The 24951-nt window shown below is 36.9% G+C and overlaps 4 protein-coding genes and 2 long non-coding RNA genes across 6 annotated transcripts; 3 read left to right on the forward strand and 3 right to left on the reverse strand.

The window, feature by feature from the left end:
• Positions 1 to 32: 32 nt before the first annotated feature.
• On the reverse strand, positions 33 to 2796 carry LOC136258811 (uncharacterized). Its single transcript, XR_010703014.1, has 3 exons — positions 2770 to 2796; positions 2421 to 2529; positions 33 to 550 (listed from the first exon to the last, which is right to left on the reverse strand). It is a non-coding gene; the product is annotated as an uncharacterized lncRNA (long non-coding RNA).
• LOC136258810 (uncharacterized) lies at positions 2789 to 3817 on the reverse strand. The gene is made up of 3 exons (XR_010703013.1): positions 3789 to 3817; positions 3263 to 3428; positions 2789 to 2858 (listed from the first exon to the last, which is right to left on the reverse strand). It is a non-coding gene; the product is annotated as an uncharacterized lncRNA (long non-coding RNA).
• A 751-nt stretch (positions 3818 to 4568) lies between these two features.
• Positions 4569 to 10511, reverse strand: LOC136259372 (presequence protease, mitochondrial-like). Its single transcript, XM_066052865.1, has 8 exons — positions 10465 to 10511; positions 9873 to 9942; positions 8347 to 8488; positions 8061 to 8190; positions 7509 to 7629; positions 5371 to 5418; positions 5102 to 5231; positions 4569 to 4688 (listed from the first exon to the last, which is right to left on the reverse strand). The coding sequence occupies exons 1-5, from the start codon at positions 10509 to 10511 to the stop codon at positions 7575 to 7577; spliced, it is 444 nt and encodes a 147-aa protein (XP_065908937.1). The 3' UTR covers positions 4569 to 4688; positions 5102 to 5231; positions 5371 to 5418; positions 7509 to 7574.
• Positions 10512 to 10608: 97 nt separating this feature from the next.
• LOC136259373 (short-chain collagen C4-like) lies at positions 10609 to 11232 on the forward strand. Its single transcript, XM_066052866.1, has one exon. The coding sequence runs from the start codon at positions 10609 to 10611 to the stop codon at positions 11230 to 11232; it is 624 nt and encodes a 207-aa protein (XP_065908938.1).
• A 3570-nt stretch (positions 11233 to 14802) lies between these two features.
• On the forward strand, positions 14803 to 15932 carry LOC136258541 (uncharacterized). Its single transcript, XM_066051856.1, has 2 exons — positions 14803 to 14887; positions 15027 to 15932. The coding sequence occupies exon 2, from the start codon at positions 15044 to 15046 to the stop codon at positions 15803 to 15805; it is 762 nt and encodes a 253-aa protein (XP_065907928.1). The 5' UTR covers positions 14803 to 14887; positions 15027 to 15043; the 3' UTR covers positions 15806 to 15932.
• A 1240-nt stretch (positions 15933 to 17172) lies between these two features.
• On the forward strand, positions 17173 to 17922 carry LOC136259374 (uncharacterized). The gene has a single exon (XM_066052867.1). It carries the CDS (start codon positions 17173 to 17175, stop codon positions 17920 to 17922), a length of 750 nt encoding a protein of 249 aa, XP_065908939.1.
• The last annotated feature ends 7029 nt before the right edge of the window (positions 17923 to 24951 follow it).

A 24951-nucleotide genomic window follows, 5' to 3' on the forward strand; every position in this document is an offset into this window, starting at 1 on the left:
TTTGGGGAAACCCCCCCCCCCCCCCTGTTCTTTTAGGAAGAATAGCTAGCTATAGCTATCACTTTGATAATGCCAGTTAGGCTAATATCAGTTTATTACTCAAGAAATGAATACTTTTAGCTTAAAAGACAGACAAATGTTATTCATTAATTCTCTTTACTATAACAACTGTCACCCAGCATCTTCGTGCATATTATGCGCCTCTATAAATAATTAGCGTGTGACAGGTGTTTTAGCTTTTGTAGCACCTTTTAAGACTTCACAACCTTCTACAATGGTCTAAAAGGCACAATTCAACAGTGAAACACTGCTGAGAGGTTATTTCGCTGCTATGTGTATACCAACTTGAACTACTCAACAGATTACAGCCAGTACTGAGTTGATTCCCTTTCTAATGGTGTGAATCTGAACTTTTCTGTGCCCCTCCCCTTGCCAGCTCCTGGATCTTCCCCTGTAATGAACACCCTTCACTGAAGAACTAAAATAATTTACTGGGAATGGAAGTTGATAGTGACACTTGTGACTGGTAGCTAGGGATGAAGTTCTCATTCTAATAAAAGAAAAATTGCACATGTTAGTTATTAGAGACAAAACAGTTTATCAGTGGCGTAGCTACACCCGGGCATACCCGGGCATTTGCCTGGGCATACCCGGGCATTTGCCCGGGCATCACTTCACTTTGCCCTGGCATCAGAAAATGGTTGGGTCACGCAGCCACTCAAAATATTGCGTTTAACACATAAATCCTCCCCCACCCCCAGTACCATTAATTCTACACCATTTGCCAGCAGCTTCTGCCTCGGGTTCTGTCTGCCATCGACACTTGCACCCTCTCTTAAAAAAAGGGGTGCGCCGCGATATGAAACAAGTTAGCTCTGCGCGTTCAGTTAAAATCAGAAAATGGCGCCATGTGTTCTCCACGTGATGTGTGAGTGTTCACAGTTGGCTGTTAGTTGGATATTGTCTGATTATTGTTTGATGGTGCGAGGTCCGTGATAATGCTCTAAACAGAGTCCTCTAATAGCGTCCGAATTTATCTAGATACAACGTGACACAAGGGGAACAGTGGATCTAGTCTCGCGTAGCCAGACCCTTTTCTTTCTTTTGTGTGGGGGCGGGAAAGAAAAGGGTCTGGTGAACATAGCATAGCATCGTCGTTGGGCTATCCGGAGATTGTGGGGATTCTACTTCACAGCTTCCGGATTGTTGATTGGCACGAATGACATAATTGCTAATATTTGCATCATTTGCATCCTGTTACCATAGCTACTACTGAAATATCTATGGTAACAGGGTGCAAATGCAGCAGTTCACGTCATTTGCACCCACAAACAATCTGGAAGCTGCACAGTAGAATCCCACAATCCCGGGATAGCCCAACGACAATGCTATGCTATGTTCACCAGACCCTTTTCTTTCCCCGCCCTCCACACAAAAGAAAGAAAAGAGTCTGGCTACACGAGACTAGTGTGGAGCGAGGTGTGGAGTCAGTGTTGTACGATTTAGGAGTGGAGTGTGATATGTGATGTGAGCTATTATTAAAACACAATTGTATTAGTCGCAGTGGTAGGAGATCACCAGGATTTTTGCCAGTTTTGCGGCCGCCATTTTTTTGTAGACCTGAGTTCACTGAAGCAGAACCAGTCAGTGGATGAATTATCATGTTTAGTGAGTCACATCTTCAATGGAGGACTGGAGGAGGACTTATCACACAAGATCTCTTAAGTGTGTTGTGGCGCGGCACATGATTACTACTACTACATATGTGACCAAATTTTGGAAAATCACCCATATGGGCATGTGTGAAATAATTAGAATTTTTATGTTTAGTGGGCTGCTAATAAGAACAGGGAACAGTTGTGAAAATATTTCAAGAATTTTCTTGTAATTTAAGGTATTGAGAATGGCTTAAATCCATCAACAAGTAGATTTGCACTATAAAGTTTGTGATTTGATCATTAAATATTTTAGGTGTCAAATGCACCCATGTGGGTGATTTTCCAAAATTCAGTCACATATACATCCCACGATCGATTAGGTAGCAATCATGCAGTAGCAATTTAGCTAGATAGGCTGTATAAATGCTTATGTTCATGCATCATACAGATAGAATTAGCAGCTATACAGAATAGCTAGCCATGCTTTGCACTAAAAACAAATTTTTATGAGTATAGGTATGAACATCCCACAGGTTGCTCACTTAGTTGCTTGCAAGGTTAGTGGTTTGCCAGGGCATCACGATTGGTCTAGATACGCCCCTGCTGTTTATTCTAGTTTAATACCATCATTAGAAAGTGAAAACACCTAACAGAACATTTAGTAGTACAATGCATTTCAATAGGATGAATTGTTATCATGAAAACACAGTAAGCATATTCTAATATAACATCCAATAACACTCTAATAGAACAATCATTCACCTCAACATAAGATGGCAGACAGTCCATCCCACCAGTAATAGAGGACAGGAAGCCATTCATTGCATTTGTGGCCACCTCAACACCATCAGCAGTAGCATTGAGAGCACATCTAGGAGAAGACGGTTGTGTTAGTGAATTTTGTCACACAAAAATTTATAACAAATGTGTGTGGCTCATGAAGAATACAGACCAAAAATATTAACAAAGTGGATGAATGTAAGCAAATTGTGGTTGTTCTAAGACAATGGCTATAGCATACTGAGTAAAGCAACAGACATATAACATACAAAACTCTACACAGAAAAGAAATTCTCTTTAGTACCGCATTAGTACACACACATAGGTATACCTGAACTGAGTGTCCACAAGTACTTGATATCTTTTAGCACATACATTATCCCAGTCTTCTTTCTCAGAAAGATCTTTCAAAATCTTTACCTTAATTAACACACAATGTAAGTGAGTACAACACATCAAGTTAAACACATGCTACTGTCAGTGATGTACAAGGTGTACATAACACTAAAATACATACACTCAACTGGATCACTGAAAACAGATACAACCATATTAATCCCTTAGTAGCCTGTGCTACTAATGTATTATTTTTGAGTGCTAGGAGAATGTCTATCACAATTATTGGTAAGATATGTACATGTAGATGTGATGTATTGTACAAGCCAAGTGGTGGAGAAATAAAATTACATATCAACTATTAGTATGAAAAAACGCATGCTATATAGAAGCTGCACATTAGGCCAGTCCTACAGTCAAATATGTACAGCATGAATGTATTTTACATTCCGTAAATTCCTAAATTCATTTTACACTCAAAGTGTTACCTGTTTCATTCCACTGAACATTTCACCCAACACACTGGTGGGTGTTAGGGGACTAGATGATGAACTTATTGCAAATCTGTGACCATTATCAGCTACACTAAGAGCCATGTTGTTGGCTGTCATCTTAACAAGTGTCTGTAATCTCTCCAAGTCTTGTAGGTCTGGACTGTAACATAGATAAGTAGTTGGTGCACATGTGATTTGTTAAATGTATGTGTGTCCGTGTGTGCGTGTGTGTGCATGCATGCGTGTGAGTGTGGACGTGTGTGTGTGTGTGTGTGTGTGTGTGTGTGTGTGTGTGTGTGTGTGATGGGGGGAAGGGGAGACATAATGTGTGCTTATGTACATGTGCAAGCCAATAACAATGAAAGATACAGATAAAACTAAAAGAGTTTATAATAGTACTACACTGACTATGAAATGAAACACACAAATGTGCTGTCTACTCATACATAATGTACATAGGTACGTACTCCACAGGACATTTAAGCACACTCATGTATAGGCTGAATGCTACTGTACATACTTCAAAAACACATTATTCCACAGTGAGAACACATGCATGTGAGAAATGTGTCTGTCCTGACAATAACAGCTGAATACAATACCCTGTAAGAAAACGGTATGTATGTGAAACCTTGCACGATACAAGTTATGCAAGCATGATAGCACATGATGTAACACCTACATACTTATGCACTTATGTAGTAGCAATGCTTATAATTATAATTAAAAACATCCTAAAAATAGAATTCTATATATAGCTGAGCACTAGTGAATACAACAAAAAATTGGGCATATGTATGTAGTGAACTTCCAAAGATTGATCTAACATAATGAATACAAAACAGTTGGATCTTAACGTTATAATACCAGGAGCTCATAAGCGCCACAGTGGATGACACCTTGAAATGTTTACAATTTGATAATCAGGACAATTAACCGATGTCCATGATCCCATTAGTATTGGCATACATAGTCTACATTAAGACACCTGAAAACAGAGCACTGTTCTATTGAGAAAACTTTAGAGCCATGGTTCAAAGTTGTCCAGAATAAGGCGGTTCCACTGCACACAACAGCATATAGTTATGTGACCAGATATGTGAAGAGGTGCCTTCCACACATATCTAATTTACCAACTTTGATGACTCATAACTAAAGGCTATTGACCTGACATTTGGTCAGTATAGAGTGTACCAAACAAAACGTTATCTCAAAATGCAGGCTATTTACACTATGATTGATAGACAAAAAAAATTTGGTGTGACAAAAACCACGGATAATCCAATACATTAGTAATACTTGTTCGTATCCCAGTTCATTGGAGTGGTGGGAACAAATATGTGGGGACAGGTTGAGACCTCCAGTCTACAGATCAACCTGCTGGGCAAACTGCCTGTGATCTAGATCACCTGCTCCCATCCTATAGTTTACACACACTGGTAAACATGTGATACCACACAAGTGTCACATCATACCATTTTGTGAAGCCTGCATGATGTTTACACAAACACAAAGGCTGTCACTATACTAACCAAGTTAAAATCCCCCAAATGTTGAAATGATAAGTATGTTATCTGTATACTACAAGCCTATCATGGATCATAAAGACTCCAGCTGAAGGCTATGTACAGGACACTTTGAAAAATGGACACCTTGATATTGTGAATAATCATAACAGCTTTGCATTGCGCATATTGTATTCTGAAGATAAGAGATATTACTGATACAAAGCACTTTCAAAAATGGTCTTAACTGTCAATAGTATGAATTAACTATGCTATTCACTATATCAAGAACTACAAAAATCTGGTGTTACTACATATCTAGACTTACTGTGTAAAGACATTACAGAAAAGTGGCACATAAATCTTTAGTTCATCAGGTAGTGAAGTGATGCTTGCTACAGCTCTGAAGTAGGTAATCCCATTGGTTGGCTGTTTAACCAACTGTACTGGTACAGCATCTACAATGTAATGTACAAACAATAGTTATGTAATAGAATACAATTGTGTCTTAATAGATGAGCCTTAGACATGATTATGAAATAGTGTATACTCCTCAAGAAATGTTTACATACCACTGGTGTGGATGGTGGTACTTACCAATGTGGACATGTTCCAGTGTAGTGTCTTTTATTTTAGGATCAATATCTGTAAAGAGACATCAAGTCAAATACAAGCTGTAGTGTTCCAATAGTGTGGAATACATAGAAGTGTGTCCTTAATTGAAGAAATGAGACACAAGTTTATTTTGAACAATGCTTGGGATATCCAAAGGAAGTATGTACGGCCAATGCCAGCTGTTACAAATAGAGTACACAAGCTAACTGAGTTAGCTTTCTCACCAACAATGTGACCAACAAAGACAAGTCAAAAGCATCTCCCAAATCCACCTAATATGAATATTATTTAATAGCTACCTCCATAGCAGTAAACAGCTCATAACAAGTGTTATGCAATAGCTACGTACTACTTGTGTTACTATCACTGTCATTTTCACTTGTGCGATTGTGACAATGTACATTGTCGCATTATGTACGTACATATGCCAAACACAGTACAAAAGCAACTTCAACCATCAATATACATACTATGTACATTTTACATAGAAACAATTATTAAAACTGTTACTTTAATTCCAGCAATAACAGTGCGTGTACATTGCCCTTGTATACATGGTAATAGTCATGAAGGTACGCAGGTTTGATGCATAAGAGTAGGTATTCTGTAATAGTTCGTTGGTTTGGAAGTGGTTCAGTAATTGCTTAGAATAGAATATTGAAGTGTTATGAGCATTCATCACCATATTATAGTGATTAAGAATCATGACAGAGAAGTGAACTACATATATATGTACAGTACTATATATACAGTCTCATTATAGAATACGGCCAAACAAAAACAATAGAGGATATGCATATTGCATTATGATGGATTAACAACTTGCCCAAGAATTTTTGACATTTAACAACCATCATAAAATCCCATACAAAAGTAAGGATAGCAAATGTGGCTTGGAATATAGCTCACTAGTCCTCCTTCTAGATACTCAAATATATTGCTCTGAGAAGCAGTCTATTTTCTGCAATTCACATTTTCTACATATACCTACAATACATTTGTCATCATCATGACATGTGAAAAGGTCATGCATTTATTAGAATGTTTTTGGTTGCATATCGGCCAGTGTGTATTATTTCTTCTGTAAAGAGAAAAGTGTTTTTCTACTAAATGACAAAAGAAAAAATACAGGCTGTCCTGGCAAGACTATACACATAGGGGTAAATGTCTGCTATCTCTTGTACTAACACAAGTCAATGGTAAGCATCAGGGTTGGAATGAATGTACAAATGCATCCTCCGAAGCTACTTTTGAAAATATTACCAAAGTTTGTTACCAATGTCATATCAACAATAATAATGAACACATGATGACATATGATGCAACACCTACATACTTATGCACTTATGTAGTAGCAATGCTTTTAATTTAAAACATCCTAAAAATAGCATTCTATATATAGCTGAGCACTAGAGAATACCATAAAAAAATGAGGCTATATGTATGTAGTAAACTTCTAATGATTGATCTAACTTGAACATAACAAATACAAAACACTATCGTTCAGACAGTTGGATCTTAGTGTTGTAATACAGTGGGTGACACCTTGAAAGGTTTACAATTTGATAACAGGACACTTGACCAATAACCATGATCCCATTAGTATTAGCATACATAGTCTACATTAAACACCTAAAAACAGAACAATGTTCTATTGAGAACCATGGTTCCAAGTTGTTCAGAATAAGGGGATTCCACTGCATATAACAGCATATATGTTACTGGATTTGTGAAAAGGTATCTTCCATACACATCTAATTTACCAACTTTGACGACTCATAACTTCAGGTTATTGACATGACATTCGGTCAGTAGAGTGCACCAACATAGGTTAGTGGATGGAGAAGGTTTCAAGCTTATAGCTAATTGTTTATTAAGCGCTGAGTTATGGTCTTCCAAGTTCAAAGAATTGGATGTGTGTGAAAGACCCATTTTTGCAAATCTGGTCATATATATGTACGTTTGCTGCTTATAATTGTTTTGCAATAAACTTGTTGGTCATAAAAGGTAATAAAATGTTATCTCAATGCAGGCTATTTACTCTATGACTGGTAGACAAAAGAAATTTTGGTGTGACAAAAACAACAGAAAATCCAACAGATATAGTACATCAGTAATACCTGTTCATAGCCCAGTTCATTGGAGTGGTGGGAACAAATATGTGGGGACAGGTTGAGACCTCCAGTCTACAGATCAACCTGCTGGGCAAACTGCCTGTGATCTAGATCACCTGCTCCCATCCTATAGTGTACACACACTGGTACATGTCTGATACCACACAAGTGTCTATCACACCACTTCATGAAGCCTGTATGATGTTTACACAGACACAGAGGCTGTCATATACTAACCAAGTTAAAATCCCCCAAGTGTTGAAATGATAAACATATCATCAGTATACATGGGCCTATCATTGATAATAAAGACTCTATCTGAAGGCTATTTACTTATCAAACTCAAACAGGACATGTTTGAAAAATGGACACCTTGATACTCAGGTCAATTGTGTGCATAACCTCAACAGCATTCCATTGTACATTTCGTATTGCATTCTGAGGAGAGAAACATTAGCTACTAATAACAAGCACTTTCAAAAATGGTCTCTTAACTGTCAATAGCATAAACTTCCTATGCTAAGAACCTGGTCCTATCACATATCTAGACTTACGTACTGTGTTAGGACATTACAGAAAAGTGACACATAAATCTTCAGTTCATCAGGTAGTGAAGTGATGCTTGCTACAGCTTTGAAGTAGGTAATCCCATTGGTTGGCTGTTTAGCCAACTGTACTGGTACAGCATCTACAGTGTAGTGTACAAACAATAGTAATAGATAAGTAAGTAACACTGTGACTTAAATGTACTAAGTTGTAGCTGAGCCTTTGACAACATCATGAAATAGTAAGAATTCCTCCAAGAAATATTTACATATCACTAAGTGTGAATGCTGGTACTTACCAATGTGGACATGTTCCAGTGTAGTGACTTTTATTTTAGGATCAATATCTGTAAAGAGACATCGGTCACATACAAGCTGTAGTGTTCCAATGGAGTGGAATACATAGAAGTGTGTTCTTAATTGAAGAAATGAGACACATATCTGTTTTGTACAAAGCTAGGGATATCCAAAGGAGGTATTGATGGTCAGGTCGCTGTTACAATAGAGTACACAAGCTAACTGAGTTAGCTTTCTCACCAAAAATGTGACCAACAAAGCCAAATTAGAGCCATCTCCCAAATCCACCTAACTATGAATATTGTTTAACAGTATTTCTAACAGTAAACAGCTCATAACAAGTGTTTATGCAGTAGCTACTACTTGTGCTACAATCATTGTCATTTTCACTTAAAATGCACATTATCATATTACGTACATGCATACACTGAGATGTGGACAAAAGCAACTTTCGCCATCAATACTTTACATATGAATATTAAAACCTGTTACTTGAATTACACCAGATTAGGCTGTGTGTACATTATCACTGTGTAAAACAAAACTTATACATAGTGTAGTGGTCATGAAGGCAGGTGGGTGCATACGAGAATAAACATCAAAACTCTTATGGTTTATTAGTGTGGAGGTGGTTCAGTAATTGCTTAAATAAATCAATGTGAATAGAATATTAAAGTGTCATCACAATACAGTGATTAAGCAACATGACAGAGAAATTGAACTACACAACATATACTATACAGTTTTATATACACAGAATAATGTAATACACACACACATAGGGTTAGAAAATATGCATGCTTTATTATTTGAGCAAAAACTGATTAATACACATAAATGGATTAACAGTGTGCCTAAGAAGCTTTGATGGTGAATGACTATTACAAAAGTACAGGTAGCAAATGTGTCTTGGATTATACTCAATACAGATATGGCTCCTCCTCCCAGTTACTCTGCTATACAGGAAAGTGAATCTATTGCTCTGGAAAAGTTCTTGAGAATGGTCCCTTTTCTGTGATTTGCATTTCCTACGTATACCTGAACTACATTCATTTACCGTCCTGATATGTGAAAAGTCACAAATGTTTTCAGTCACATATCCTGTAATACAAGAGAAGGCTTACAACAGCAATATCTACCATGCATAAGCCAGATAAAAGACTACTGAGATGGTTTCACAATATGTAACATTGACTTCCTGTGCTTTCCAATGTGGTTGCATGCTATTGACATGGTGATTTACTCACACACTCTATTTTTCAATATTTATAGCAGTAGGTAAATCACCATTACTATAGCAACATTACAAGAAGGTAGTGCTCCCTTGAAGTGTTTATTCCCTTATGGTGAGTTGAGAAAAATAGATATTTCAAACTAATTTATAGAAGAACAATATGGAAGAAGTCTATGTCAGCATACATAATAGTAGTGTCACCAGGCCAGCATGTATTTTTTCTCTGGTAGAGATAAGTGTTTTTCCCTACCAAATGACAAAAGAAAAATACAGGCTGTCCTGGCAAGACTATACATGTCGACAACTAACTACGAGAGGTAAATATCTGCTATCTCCTGTATTAACCCAAGTCAATGGTAAACATCTACCATAAACACAATCATACAATACACGTAACATTATCTGGGATGACTCAATTATTAAAAAGCTTCTTTCTATGGTCATGATAGTCAACCACCATAGGATTTGTATACCACTTTTAGCTCAGATTTGTGCATTCGTATGCTTTAATAAACAGTCTCCATTTTGTTCAAGAAAAAAAATCAGCAGTGTAATAACAGTCAAAGAATTCTACACTTTACATTGTACATATGTCCATTATACAATGTGGAATTTCTCTTAGTAATTGCATTTACATATACATGCATGTGCAATAAAAACTAAAGACTATGTGACCCACACAACCACATGTACATTCAATATAATTATTATTAATGCAACCAAATACTTTTCATGTTGATCTAGTTTTAGGATACCCACACCACATACAGTACAAAACAATTATTCAAAACCCTCAATTGTGTTTGAATAATATGCCACTGGTATAAAAACAGTAGAACACGTACCAGTACTGTGCAGTGCAGTCAGAGTTAGCTATATATCATACTGCAGTTTAGCATGAGAATAATACTCTTTTTTTGTATTTGCTACCATCTTCCTCACTGATGCTGTGGAGGTCACTGATGAAGATATCAATTCTCCAATAGTCTCTTATCTACTTGCTAAACTACAACAATTGGAATCAAAGATCATGGTTAGACCAAATATCAGGACCACTAGACAGACTACACAAAAGCCTACTAAACCACCTGTTGTTGCTGATAACAAACAGTGTAACTGTCAACCTGGTGTAGTCACCTATGTTAGATGGGGTAATTCTACTTGTCCCTATGGAGCAGATACCATCTACTCTGGAGTTGTAGCTGGTTTATGGTATGACTATCAAGGAGCTGCAGTTGATCCACTGTGTTTACCACCAACTCCTCAATATTTAGAATTCCAAGCTGGTTATCAGAGTTTCCATTTAATATATGGAGCAGAATATAAAACACATTCTGGGAGTCCACTCAACCACATTAATGACCGTAATGTTCCTTATGCACTCTGCCAGGTTAACGGACGTACTATCAAGATAATGATCCCTTCTCGTTATGAGTGTCCTCCTAACTGGACTCGTGGATATCTTATGGCTGGACATCACACTAGTTTCAAAGGTGCTACACAATTTACTTGTATAGATAAGAGTTTAGGAGTAATACCAGGAAGTGGAGCAACCAATAATGGAGGTCATCAGTTTTACACAGTTGAAGCTGCTTGTAATTATTATCATTCTTGTAGTGATAAAGAACTAACATGTGTAGTGTGTACTAAATAACATACCAAGCATATGTAGCTATAGGCACTTGACAAAGCATTTTCATGCTGTACACTTGTAGCTCATATCAATGTAGTGTGTGCATGTACATACGAATACTGCATGCTTTGAATTTAATATTACAGTCGGGTTCAATTTATTCATACGCTGTAGTATATGGATACAAACATACTAATGGTGAAAAGAATGCAAGATTGTGCAAAGTAGTGCACAAAACAGTGTTCGGACATATCCTACACACATGTGTACTTGCACATGTTCACACCTGTACTTGTGTAAACTTAACATATATTTATTACTTAAGTGTTTCTGTGGATATGAGTTGACAAATGATTCGGAATTTGCAGATTTGAAGTGGATAACATGCAGTTACACATATACATACAATACACCAGGTGATATCAAACATATACAGTACATATCATACTGTAATAATTGCCATTGTCTATCAACAGTACAAGATAAAACTTTATTAGCTCCACACTGACATACCATCTATCTGTAAAGCTTTTAATGGTTCCAGTGGTAGAATAACTATTATATATTTTTACCTCTTAGGTAGATACGTGCCAAAGCTGAACCGCTGATGACACAGTGACCCAGACAGTAGTCCTGATAGGATCTGGATGTGAACCATTTAAATTACATTAAGCACAACATTATGGTGGCAGCAGTTAGCCATACATGCTGCCTATAGGTTGACATCGGTATAAAATTTAATGCTACAAAACTTACCTGTGTTAGTATTTGGTTTTACCTCTTAGATGGTCTTAATGTTGTAAAAGACAATGGCAAACACTTCTCACTGTTTGAGGAATTGCACACCATTATAGGAACCTTTATAGGTCTTCTAGTAACATTCTTTGGACTAGTGCTGGCCACATAACCTTTCCCTTTATAACAAAGCAAATATAAACCTAACTGATAAATTCCACCTCTTGTTGCATCATTTTCAAACTCTTCAAAAAATGACCACTAGGAACCTCTTACACTTGTGCATCATCATACATTGTCAAACACAATTGAGCACAATCAATAAATCACATGCAATCCAATCTGGATTAGACCTCTGGATATTCAGATGAGATTTGCTGAGCCTAAAAAATTCATAGCAGCTTATCAAAAACTTTTTTGATCACACTGAAGGCATGTTTGGGGATATACAACTACTGTATTTCCTCATATAAAAGCTGCATTCGATAAAATGCCTATCTTGATTATAAGCGGGGAGTTTCCAGGAAAATAAATGCCTGGTCTCAAATAGAGGCCCGGGCTATTACTTGAGTCTACTGTTAATGGCTTTACTTGTTTCCCTTGTTGCTGCTGTCTCTTCATACTTGAGTTTAGAGCCTTCTGAGGGTTGAAGGTACTATGAGTGATTACGTGAATAGTCTAGGTGAGTCTCCATGCATGCAGACATGTATGATACAACTATTTAAGATTATTTTAAGCCTTGTCTAACTTGTTTATATATACAACACACTGTATCACTATTTTCTATACTTACCATTACAGTAATCCCATTCTACCACCACCTGAATTTGATTAAACGTTGGACACTGGTAGAACCAATCCAAAATATATGCCCAGTCTCAAATAAAGGTCCTATTCATTTACAGGCTGGGTCAAAAATGCTTGGAAGGAAATAAATCAAAAATGCTTGGAAGGAAATAAAAGCCCGGGCTTTTATACGAGGAAATATGGTACATAATATTGCCAAGGAATTGAGAAGGTATTGTAAGATTTGATTTTTTTTTATTTCAGTTAAGAACAAACCTACATTATCTCTACTATGCAGCACAACCATACCGCATGATTAATAACAAAAGTGTCAGAATTATTAGTTGATAGCCGAGCACACATGTAGTAACAACATTCAAGTATTTCACAAATTTAAAGTACTTGAATCTTTTTCAATTTCACGCATGCATTGCTACTGTGGAAATTAAGGGTTCAAATAGATCAATACTAGTGACCAATACTGCAGGGATCATGAATGTTTGGGCTTTTCTAGCTAAAAATGTCACCCTAAATCCAGCCTTATATTGCCTTGGCAGTATTGTAGATATAACCAAGCCCAAAAGTGCATTCACAGTGCTTCCAGTAAGTTGCTACAAAATTTTAATTAATGGAATTTTCTGCTGACTGACTACCTGACTAACTTACTTACTAATGCCTTCAGACAAGTGCTACTTGATAATGGCTAAGGCTACAGCTTGATTTTTACACTGCTAAATATTGCTTCAGCCCAACAAGTACCTGTTGGCATACAGTAGCACATACGATACACACACCACAGACTTACCTTTGTCCACCAGTATATTTCACTGACAATGCAAGGTGTTGATTTGTGGTATGTGACATGGCATCCCTGTGGCTGGTTATGATGATTATTACCTGTATTTTCCATTCATTTGTAACACTGTGTAATGAGTGGAACATACCTGACACTAAAGACTTCACTGGTGTGTGTTCAGATGCAAAATCAATTTTATGGCATTCCTGGTGCCATTTTTTTATGTGGTATATGCAGGTTCATTAATCATATTATGTTGTAAAGAAAGTAAACAACAAGTAAAATTAGGAATTTTAAGTTGGATTAGGGATCAAAGAAAAAGAGACAGTAGTAAAACAAGAAAAAGTAGTGAAACAAGAGTATGCATATACTAGCGGCTTTATCGAATTCCTATACTTCAGTCAATAGCAATGACTGAATTAGGGATATGTCCACTAGTATATCTGCAGGAACAGGCAACTTCTCTTGTTCCACTACTTTTATTAGCTATTCCCTTGTTTCACCTTTTTCTTTGATCTGTGTTTTCCCTTCTACTTGTGTAATTTACAAAGCCTATTTGTTTTGTAACTATTAAGTATATCAGGTTGAAACCAGATTAGATAGCCTGGATTAAAGTAGGAAATAAAGTAATACTTCAGGTGATAATTTTCCTTTTTAAGTACTTTTTGTGACTGTTATACTAGCTTGTAAAATTTCAAATTGGTTAGTCAGTTACTCAGATAGTAGAAAGTTCCACTGGACTAAAAGTCACCAAAAGGACAGAAAAAATCCGTATCATTAGTAATAAACCTGGTCTGGAATAGCTAAAGAAAGGATTACATTTGCACTTTAGGTATGACCCACTTTGTTTAAGCAATTTTTATAGCAACGATCTCTGCTAGCTTGTAAAATAAATAATTTCCTTACTAAAAGTAGAGATTATCATTGTGTATACTGTTTAAAACCAGTTCATGCATTTTCTACATGCATTCGCTGAGAAATTGGAACACTTGTAGTTTGAATTCAAACACATGTTATTATGCAGGTATAGTACACAATTCAAATTACATGTATGTGTATTAAATTAAAACTGCAGTACTAGCTACTAAACAAGACATCATGATAAGGCCAAACAATTATGCTATCAAAATCAATCATGAAGTCACAGGTTATAATCTCATTATCCAGTAAACCTTATCTCAGCAAATTTCACTTGTGTACAATACATCAGTTCAGAAACCATAACTGTGTTAAAACCACCTCAGTTCTAGTAGTATAAAAGGAGGCAGTGAGCCTTGTATACACAGTTGACTACTAGACAGTTCTACTGACAGAGATTCTGCTGCCAGCAGGTGCAGTTTAAAGGGAGCAAGAAAAAAGGTATGTGTATGTATCTTGAAAAGATCAATACAAGTGGACACATCTATGTATGTATGTATGTATATGTAACAGTTATAGATACAGAAATAGTTAGCTGAATTTATGCTTGCTACTTACTCATACTCATTTCTTTCTACAGACAAAACTACATGAACTATGAGAATTGTAGTCTTTCTTCTGATGTCTCTTGCTGCTATCTTCCTCACTGATGCTGTGGAGGTCGCTGATGAAGATATCAATTCTCCACTAGTCTCTTTCCTGCTTGCTAAACTACAACAATTGGAATCAAAGATCATGGTTAGACCAAATATCAGGACCACTAGACAGACTACACAAAAGCCTACTAAACCACCTGTTGTTGTTGATAACAAACAGTGTAACTGTCAACCTGGTGTAGTCACCTATGTTAGATGGGGTAATTCTACTTGTCCCTATGGAGCAGATACCATCTACTCTGGAGTTGTAGCTGGATCAGCTTATACTCGAGAAGGAGCTGCAGTTGATCCACTGTGTTTACCCCCTAATCCTCAATACCTGAAATACCAACAAGGTTATCAAGGCTGGGTGCAACTAGTTGGAACTGAATATCAGACACACAATCCTGCATTTGACCACAGCTTAGATCGGAATGTTCCTTGTGCACTCTGCCAGGCTTATGGACGTACTAACAAGATAATGATCCCTTCTCGTTATGAGTGTCCTCCAGGATGGAATACTGAGTACTATGGCTATCTCATGGCTGGATATCATGGGCACAAAGCAGCTACACAATTTACCTGCATAGACAAAAGTTTAGAGATGATACCAGGTAGTGGAGCTAGTACTGATGGTTATCTCTTCTACACAGTTGAAGCACATTGCAACCATTTCATTCCTTGTAGTGATAAAGAACTCACTTGTGTAGTGTGTACCAAGTAACTCACACCATTAGTATGGGACTATATCAGCGTATATCTCACTGTAGCATTGAGTAATTAATAAAACTATACAGTATGTATTATCATCCTTGAGAGGCTTTTTGGTGTTTTAATGATTTATCTTGCATTTCAATTAATAGTAGCATAAGTAGAATAGCTGATAGGGACTAGCAAATGCTGGCATCACATTCATAAATATGTATGATCACTATATGTTAATTAACATCCAATTCATAAGAAGTTAAAACTAATGATGATGCAATAGCACTAGTATTGTAAATCTTAGAATGAAATATTATCAGTGTTATTATTAACACTATAATGTTATTTAATACTATTCAATAATATAATATTTAATAATATTCAGCTGTTATTAGACTAAGTGTTATTGTTAATATTATTAGACAGTTATTAGTGTGTGATTAACAACATAGTATAATTATCAATTGATTTTATATGACTGTGTATCTTATTATGTTTCTAAAATACACAAAACCTTTTCATTGTACAAAAATAATGTCAAGATTGTATAGCTTAGTACATGCAACTATTGATTAAAAATAAAATAAGGGAGAATAGACAAATGGTACCATTACATACACTGTACGTATGTAAAATGTGTACTATGATTAGGGATTAATGAATGCCCTAAATGGTAGCTTTCAGAGTAAAGGCTACTTATAGCTAAAGCATTTAACAAAGTCAATATAATTAATTTAAAATCAGTGCAACCTTTTGCATACAAAAACAACAAAATCTGATATTCAGTTAAAGATACATACATGTACAATGCTTGTACTTTCTAGTATATTTCTATTGACTTAGCCACCACATCATTTCCTGCTTGTTTGCCTATTTCATTCCAGTGCTGGCAAAATACTTTCACAACTGCCACACATCCAAAACATTCTCATGACTACACTAACTAGACCATGTGACCCAACCTATGACACATGACATTCACACACACACACTACAGTTACTATTATTAGTACATACATTATGTAATAATATTCCTGTTAATTTTATTGTTCTATTCCACCACAACAATGAAGTGTTAATTGCCACAGTTGAGCTGCTATAAAAATAGCCAACAATTAGATGCAGTACTATTGTAATGAGCTACTGAACCTGTCATATACTTACCAAGATCTTGATAGCAGTAAGGAATTTAGCTTGAGTATATTATAACATTGTACTACAGTACCAGTGAGTATAGCAATATGTTAGTAGTAGTTGCTATAATAATAACACTACATATATATTAAGTAATAAGAAAATAGAGTAGTAGACTATAAAGTTATACTACTCCTCGGGCTGTTATTATATATATATATTATTTATAGGTCAACAGTTATGAATATAAAGATGTTTGCTCTGATAATTTTTACCGTCATCTTCCTCACTGATGCTGTGGAGGTCACTGATGAAGATATCAATTCTCCACTATTCTCTTACCTACTTGCTAAAATACAACAATTGGAATCAAAGATCATGGTTAGACCAAATATCAGGACCACTAGACAGACTACACAAAAACCTACTAAACCACCTGTTGTTACTGATAACAGACAGTGTAACTGTCAACCTGGTGTAGTCACCTATGTTAGATGGGGTAATTCTACTTGTCCGTATGGAGCAGATACCATCTACTCTGGAGTTGTAGCTGGATCATGGTATGACCATCAAGGCGCTGCAGTTGATCCACTGTGTTTACCTCCCAACCCTCAATACTTAAAGTCACAACCTCGGTATCAGAATTGGGTACAACTATATGGAGCAGAATATCACACGGCAAATACCCCACTTGACCATAGTGCTGATCGTAATGTTCCTTGTGCACTCTGCCAGGCTTATGGACGTACTAACAAGATAATGATCCCTTCTCGTTATGAGTGCCCTCCAGGATGGAATACTGAGTACTATGGGTATCTTATGGCTGGATATCATGGGCATAAAGCAGCTACACAGTTCACTTGCATAGACAATAATGTTGAACAGATTCCTGGGAGTGGAGGAAACACTGATGGAAAGATATTTCACACAGTTGAAGCACATTGCAATCACTTCATTCCTTGTAGCGATAAGGAACTCACTTGCGTAGTGTGTACCAAGTAACTCACACCATTAGTGTGAGACAGAGACAATCTTTAATGCATGTAACAACTATTGTGTGCATTTTCATGCACATTTTCATTTTGCTTTGACATTCTCTGCATTTTAAAATCTATATTTAAAATATGCAGTCAAGAGAAAGACAAGAATGGCAAGACATCATGACACACAATACTTTCAGTACAAACATACTGCATAATCTGTGAAATTTCATTATCCCATTATTGCAACAAAGAACACTACATATGCACTAGACAGGCATGCACTCTTATGCATTTCTAGAAATAAGCATGTACCCAAACATGTGATCATGCAAAAGTGTCTTGCCATAAAAGGGTAAAACAACCATTGAGGACAAACCAAAGCATACACAAACACACAGTATGTATGTACATACCTACGTAACACTGTAAATGATAAATGACTACCATTAGACCACAGCAAGGTGAAATTCTCGAATTTCATTGGCTACTTAGTAATACATGTATCTAAATCCTGTAGATCCCTTGTTTATGTCTCAATAGATACCTATCTCTGCAGCAACACAGCAATTACGGCCTGTAACATTGGCAACCCATGAGCATTTAACTGGATAGCAAGCACTGTTACAAGTTGACAGGGCTTGTTATACTCAAGAATGCTACATTTTGTGTGTTACAAGCAGCTGTGAAGGCGCAACAAGCAGCAGTGAAGGTACAACAACGAGCTGTAGTTAGACATTGAAACACATGGTTCTATGGAATTTAGAAACCCTCAGGCCCTGTAGTAGCGCCCTCACTTCACTTGTGTGCCACAACACAGGGCCTTTCAGGTTTCTAAATTCTGTAGAACCTGTGTTTCGATGTATAACTATTATTTAGATAAAATACTGCTTATTGCACAGTATCCCCAGAGGAGGTAGGACATACATTGCATGCCACTTAATTATTGATCAAGACACACGGTAGTGTGTCGTGCGGCCCAAGAAGCCGGCGCGTAACACCCGTGAGTATATTGACAGGAAGAAAGAAAACGCAATTTGCGCACCTCCGTAGCTCTGTGCTTCCTTGATGAAACAAGACGATTTTTGCTGTGGACATGCCCTCCAACTGCAGCACTCCACATTCCAAATTTGAGCGAAATCGCTTCGCGCGTTCCCGAGATATGCGACTTCAAAAATTGGCTCAGTTTCTTCGTTTTTTTTTCTTTCTTCTAGTATTTTTCTTTTTCTTGTCGCACACTTACAAAAACTGCTATAAAACTCGAATGCCATATCTGATTGCCTTGAAATTTGGTACACAGAAGGGGGATATAAAGGCGCATCTAGTTACCAATTTTGGCTGGAATACGATAAACAGGCAAAGAGTTATGAGCGATTATTCACGAAAAATAACACCAATATGTTGTCACGCCTACAGGGTAAACCGCGTATGGGAAGAAGCTGAAAATCGGTGGGTGAATAGGTTAACTATTGAACCTCAAACCTTTTGTGGTTTGAAAGAAATCGAGCTAAAAAACAAGAAGATACAACGAAAAATCCAACAGTGTGTAACAATTACGCAATCGAGATTAGCTAATACAAAAAACGACTGCTTGCCACGCCTACCAGATAAACCGCTTGGGGTAATGCTTTGAAAATCGTTGTACAGATGGAGTAATCAACTTAGAAAGGCTCATCAATGGTGTAGAAGAATCAGACTTAAAGCCACGGAGTTATAACACGAAATCCAACTTGGTGCAGCAAGTGCGAGATCGAGATACTCTAATAGAGCAGTCATCCTAATAGAGCAGTCACCCTGAAGAGAATTCAAGAGATCAGCTAGAAACAAGAAACCTGTATAGAGATCAGCTACACACAAGTCACCCTGTAAAGAGATCAGCTAGAAGAAGTTACCTTGTAGGGAGTTCATGCAACTATGGAAAGGGATAGTTCAGCTAGAAAAAATTACCTTGTAGAGTTCAGCTACAAAGAAACCACCATGTAGGGAGTTCAGCTACAAACAAATCGCCCTGTGGAGAGATCAATAGAAGAAGTTACCTTGCAGAGAGTTCAGCTACAAAGAAACCATCATGTAGAGAGTTCAGCTACAAACAAATCTCCCTGTAGAGAGAGATTAGCTAGAAGAAGTTACCTTGTAGAGAGTTCAGCTACAAAGAAACCATCATGTAGAGAGTTCAGCTACAAACAAATCTCCCTGTAGAGAGATCAGCTAGAAGAAGTTACCTTGTAGAGAGTTCAGCTTCAAACAAATCACCCTGTAGAAAGATCAGCTAGAAGAGGTTACCTTGTAGAAAGTTCAGTTACAAAGAAACCACCATGTAGAGAGCTCAGCTACAAACTAGTGACTTTGTAGAGACATCAGCTAGAAGAAGTTACCTTGTAGAGAGTTCAGCTACAAAGAAACCATTCTTTAAAGAGCTCAGCTGCAAACAAACACCTGTACAGAATTCAGCTACAAATAAATCACCCTGTAGAAAGATGAACTAGAAAAAGTTACCTTGTAGAGAGTTCAGTTACAAAGAAACCACCATGTAGAGAATTCAGCTACAAACTAGTGACCCTGTAAAGACATTAGCTAGAAGAAGTTACCTTGAGAGAGTTCAGCTACAAAGAAACCATTATTTAAAGAGCTCAGCTGCAAACAAATCACCTATACAGAATTCAGCTACAAACAAATCACCATGTAGAGAGATCAGCTAGAAGAAGTTATCTTGTAGATAGTTCAGCTACAAGCAAATCACCCTGTAGAGAGATCAGCTAGAAGACGTTTGCTTGTAGAGAGTTCAGCTACAAAGAAACCATCATTTAGAGAGTTCAGCTTCAAACAAATCACCTGTAGAGAGTTCAGCTACAAACAAATCTCCCTGTAGAGAGATCAGCTAGAAGACGTTTGCTTGTAGAGAGTTCAGCTACAAAGAAACCATCATTTAGAGAGTTCAACTTCAAACAAATCACCTGCAGAGAGCTCAGCTACAAACAAATCTCCCTGTAGAGAGATCAGCTAGAAGAAGTTACCTTGTAGAGAGTTCAGCTACAAACAAATCACCGTGTAGAAAGATCAGCTAGAAGAAGTCACCTTGTAGAAAGTTCAGTTACAAAGAAACCACCATGTAGAGAGTTCAGCTACAAACTGGTCACCTTGTAGAGACATCAGCTAGAAGAAGTTACCTTGTAGAGAGTTCAGCTACAAAGAAACCATTCTGTGTAGAGCTCAGCTGCAAACAAATCACCTGTACAGAATTCAGCTACAAACAAATCACCCTGTAGAGAGATCAGCTAGAAGAAGTTACCTTGTAGATCGTTCAACTACAAACAAATCACCCTGTAGAGAGATCAGCTAGAAGAAGTTACCTTGTAGATCGTTCAACTACAAACAAATCACCCTGTAGAGAGATCAGCTAGAAGAAGTCACCTTGTAGAAAGTTCAGTTACAAAGAAACCACCATGTAGAGAGTTCAGTTACAAACTAGCCATAGGCACCGGCCGATTATGCCTGCATAATTTAAAACATAATAGGTGACCAAAAGCATCAAGCATAATGCCAGCATAATAGGGACGATGTTTGAAAATTTAATTAAAATGCGCAATACGCTTGCTTGAAAGAAAGCAAATATTCACTGCCAATAGTATTATTAGTGCATTTCATATTTAAAAACACATAATATAACTTATTAAACCGTTTCTTTGTTGGTTATTCACACTTTGCAGAAATAAGATCGAGATACTCTAATAGAGCAGTCACTTACTTTAATACAGCAGTCAGTAAAGGCTGATATACTCTAATAAAACAGTCAGTTCTAGAGCATAATGTTGATTTTGAAAGCATAATTTTGAGCATAATAGGCTTAATTTTTTAGCAATGCTCAAAAGCATAATAGGTAAAATTTTGGGCATAATAAGCCGGTGCCTAACTAGCCACCTTGTAGAGACATCAGCTAGAAAAGTTACCTTGTAGAGAGTTCAGCTACAAACAAATCTCCCTGTAGAGAGATCAGCTAGAAGAAATTACCTTGTAGAGAGTTCAGCTACAAAGAAACCATTCTGTAAAGAGTTCAGCTGCAAACAAATCACCTGTACAGAATTCAGCTTCAAACAAATCACCCTGTAGAGAGATCAGCTAGAAGATATTACCTTGTAGATAGTTCAGCTACAAACAAATCACCCTGTAGAAAGATCAGTTAGAAGAAGTTACCTTTTAGAGAGTTCAGCTACAAAGAAACCATTCTGTAAAGAGCTCAGCTGCAAACAAATCACCTGTAGAGAGATCAGCTAGAAGAAGTTACCTTGTAGAGAGTGAAGCTACAAACAAATCACCCTATTGAAAGATCAGCTTAAAGAAGTCACCTTGTAGAAAGTTCAGTTACAAAGAAACCACCATATAGAGAGTTCAGCTACAAACTAGTCACCTTGTAGAGACATCAGCTAGAAAAGTTACCTTGTAGAGAGTTCAGCTACAAAAAAACCATTCTGTAAAGAGCTTAGCTGCAAACAAATCACCTGTACAGAATTCAGCTACAAACAAATCAGCCTGTAGAGAGATCAGCTAGAAGAAATTACCTTGTAGATAGTTCAGCTACAAACAAATCACCCTGTAGAAAGATCAGTTAGAAGAAGTTACTTTGTAGAGAGTTCAGCTACAAAGAAACCGTAAAGAGCTCAGCTGCAAACAAATCACCTGTACAGAATTCAGCTACAAACAAATCACCCTGTAGAGAGATCAGCTAGAAGAAGTTACCTTGTAGATAGTTCAGCTACAAACAAATCTCCCTGTAGAGAGATCAGCTAGAAGAAATTACCTTGTAGAGAGTTCAGCTACAAAGAAGCCATCATGTAGAGAGTTCAGCTGCAAAGAAATCACCACTGCCCAAATTTCAAGGCAATAGCTCTTTCCAATCTGAAGTTATCAATTGTCAAAGTTGGCAAATTGGATGTGTGGAAGGCCCCTTTTCGCAAATCCGGTCACATATGTATTATATGTGACCGATTTGCGAAAAAGGGTCTTCCACACACATCCAATTCTATGAAGTTGAATGACCATACCTTTGTGCTCAAAGAAGATACTAACCTGAAATTTTGTTCATGTATTAACCTATGTTGTTACTCATCACTGTCCAAATTTCAAGGCAATACTATTTTCCTATCTGACATTATGAACTGCCAAAGTTCGTAAATTGGATGTGTGTGGAAGACCCCTTTTCGCAAATCCGGTCAAAATATATATAATATGTACATTTACTGATAAAATATTTAAAGTACATCTACTTCATCTTTTCTTCTTCCTGTAGTAAAGAAAAAAAACATAGGTTAAAAAAGTCCCAAAGCTGGCCATAGGCCGGCTTTGGGGTATACAAATACAAAAAGAAATGAAATCTAATCCAAAACAGCCAAGCTGTAAAAAAAGTGTGCGGCCCTAAGAAAAGCTATGGTGAAAAAAGATGTGAAATCCAAGGTGGCAGCCAAGAAATGGCTGTGATGGTAGGTTAATGGTAAAAATTTTAATAACGACAATTCAGGTGAATTTTTGTGCCGCTTCACAAAATTTACCTGGATTGTCATTATTAAAATTTTTACCATTAACCTACCATCACAGCCATTTCTTGGCCGCCACCTTGGATTTCACATCTTTTTTCACCATAGCCTTTCTGAGGGCCGCACACTTTTTTTACAGCTTGGCTGTTTTGGATTAGATTCTCTATAACTGCAGTGCAAAACAGCCAACAATGAGGCTCACTGGGGCTTAGCATACTTTATTGATAATACTTTACATGAACTTCAAGACTATGTAACTTGTTTTGTAAGGGCCCCCAGGGTTTCTTGACAAAATAGCAAAAATTACTGTTTTATAATCACATGCCTAATTTGGCTTTTTCAAAACAAAGTACTTTTACGATATGCAAGCGTTGTGCACACATGTCCTAACTCCTTTACAGTCACCCAATGTTCTATGATTTGATAATGTTATAATGTTAATAATACCATTATTAATAAGAGTTGATCATATACACATGTAATACTTTCACACACCCCAGATGAAAGGAGCCACCTGAGTACATTCGTATGTAGCCCAGTCTACATCTGGGCAGCAATTATATACGTAGATGTTAAGGCTGAAATCGATTGTGGGGATCAATTACATGACTTGGATTTTGCCATGAAAACCAATCAGATGAAAAAATGTTTTGTTATCTTCGTTATCCTATGACTTAAAAAAAACATTGGGCCAATGTGAGAACTATAGTGCTATAGCTTATTCACCAATCGTATCCACACATTTTTGAATACAGACTACACCTCTGCATGAGGTAACCACTTTACAAGCAGCCTTACCTATCTAGTCCTTTAGTAAACTCCGTAATTATTACATAAACGATTCAATAGCACTCATCAAAACATTAAACTCATGTAACCGAAATTCTCCGTAATATATGTATCTCTAGGATTTTCCCTTTCAAATGCAACCAGAACATACCACCTGCTGACTCATAATTGAAATTTTTAGGCATACATACGTAATATATCACTCATACTTGGGTGAATGGTTGCCCTGTGCAGGCTATCAGCCTGATATGGATGGGAAGTGTCACATATTAGCTGTAACATGGAGTATTCAGGATTTTGCTTGATATGTATGTATGCCAGAAAGCCCTCGGCCTCGGGTTGTCGGGAATGCATATCAGGCAAAGCCCTCGTGTCCATGTTACAACTATTACATGTACTGTATAGATGTACATGCAACATACATACATACATATGTAGTTTGACTATAGTTTCATACTTTTCTTTACACAGTGGAATCTCAACCAGTATAATATACAGTACATAAGTACGTACTAACATACTGTATGATTAGATGTGTAGCTTCATCATAGAAAACTGTAATATTGAACAAGTTCAATTCTGCACACACATCTATTTACTAAGTTTTATTGCTTTTTAACATGAATTGATGATCATCACAAATGTGGTGATACACATGAACAAAAGTGCCAACCATTTAGAATCAGTACTAAAATGATGTACTATGCTTCTGTGAAACAACTGAGTATGAAGAT

This window comes from Dysidea avara, chromosome 6 (assembly GCF_963678975.1).
Source record: "Dysidea avara chromosome 6, odDysAvar1.4, whole genome shotgun sequence".
Taxonomy (NCBI): domain Eukaryota; kingdom Metazoa; phylum Porifera; class Demospongiae; order Dictyoceratida; family Dysideidae; genus Dysidea; species Dysidea avara.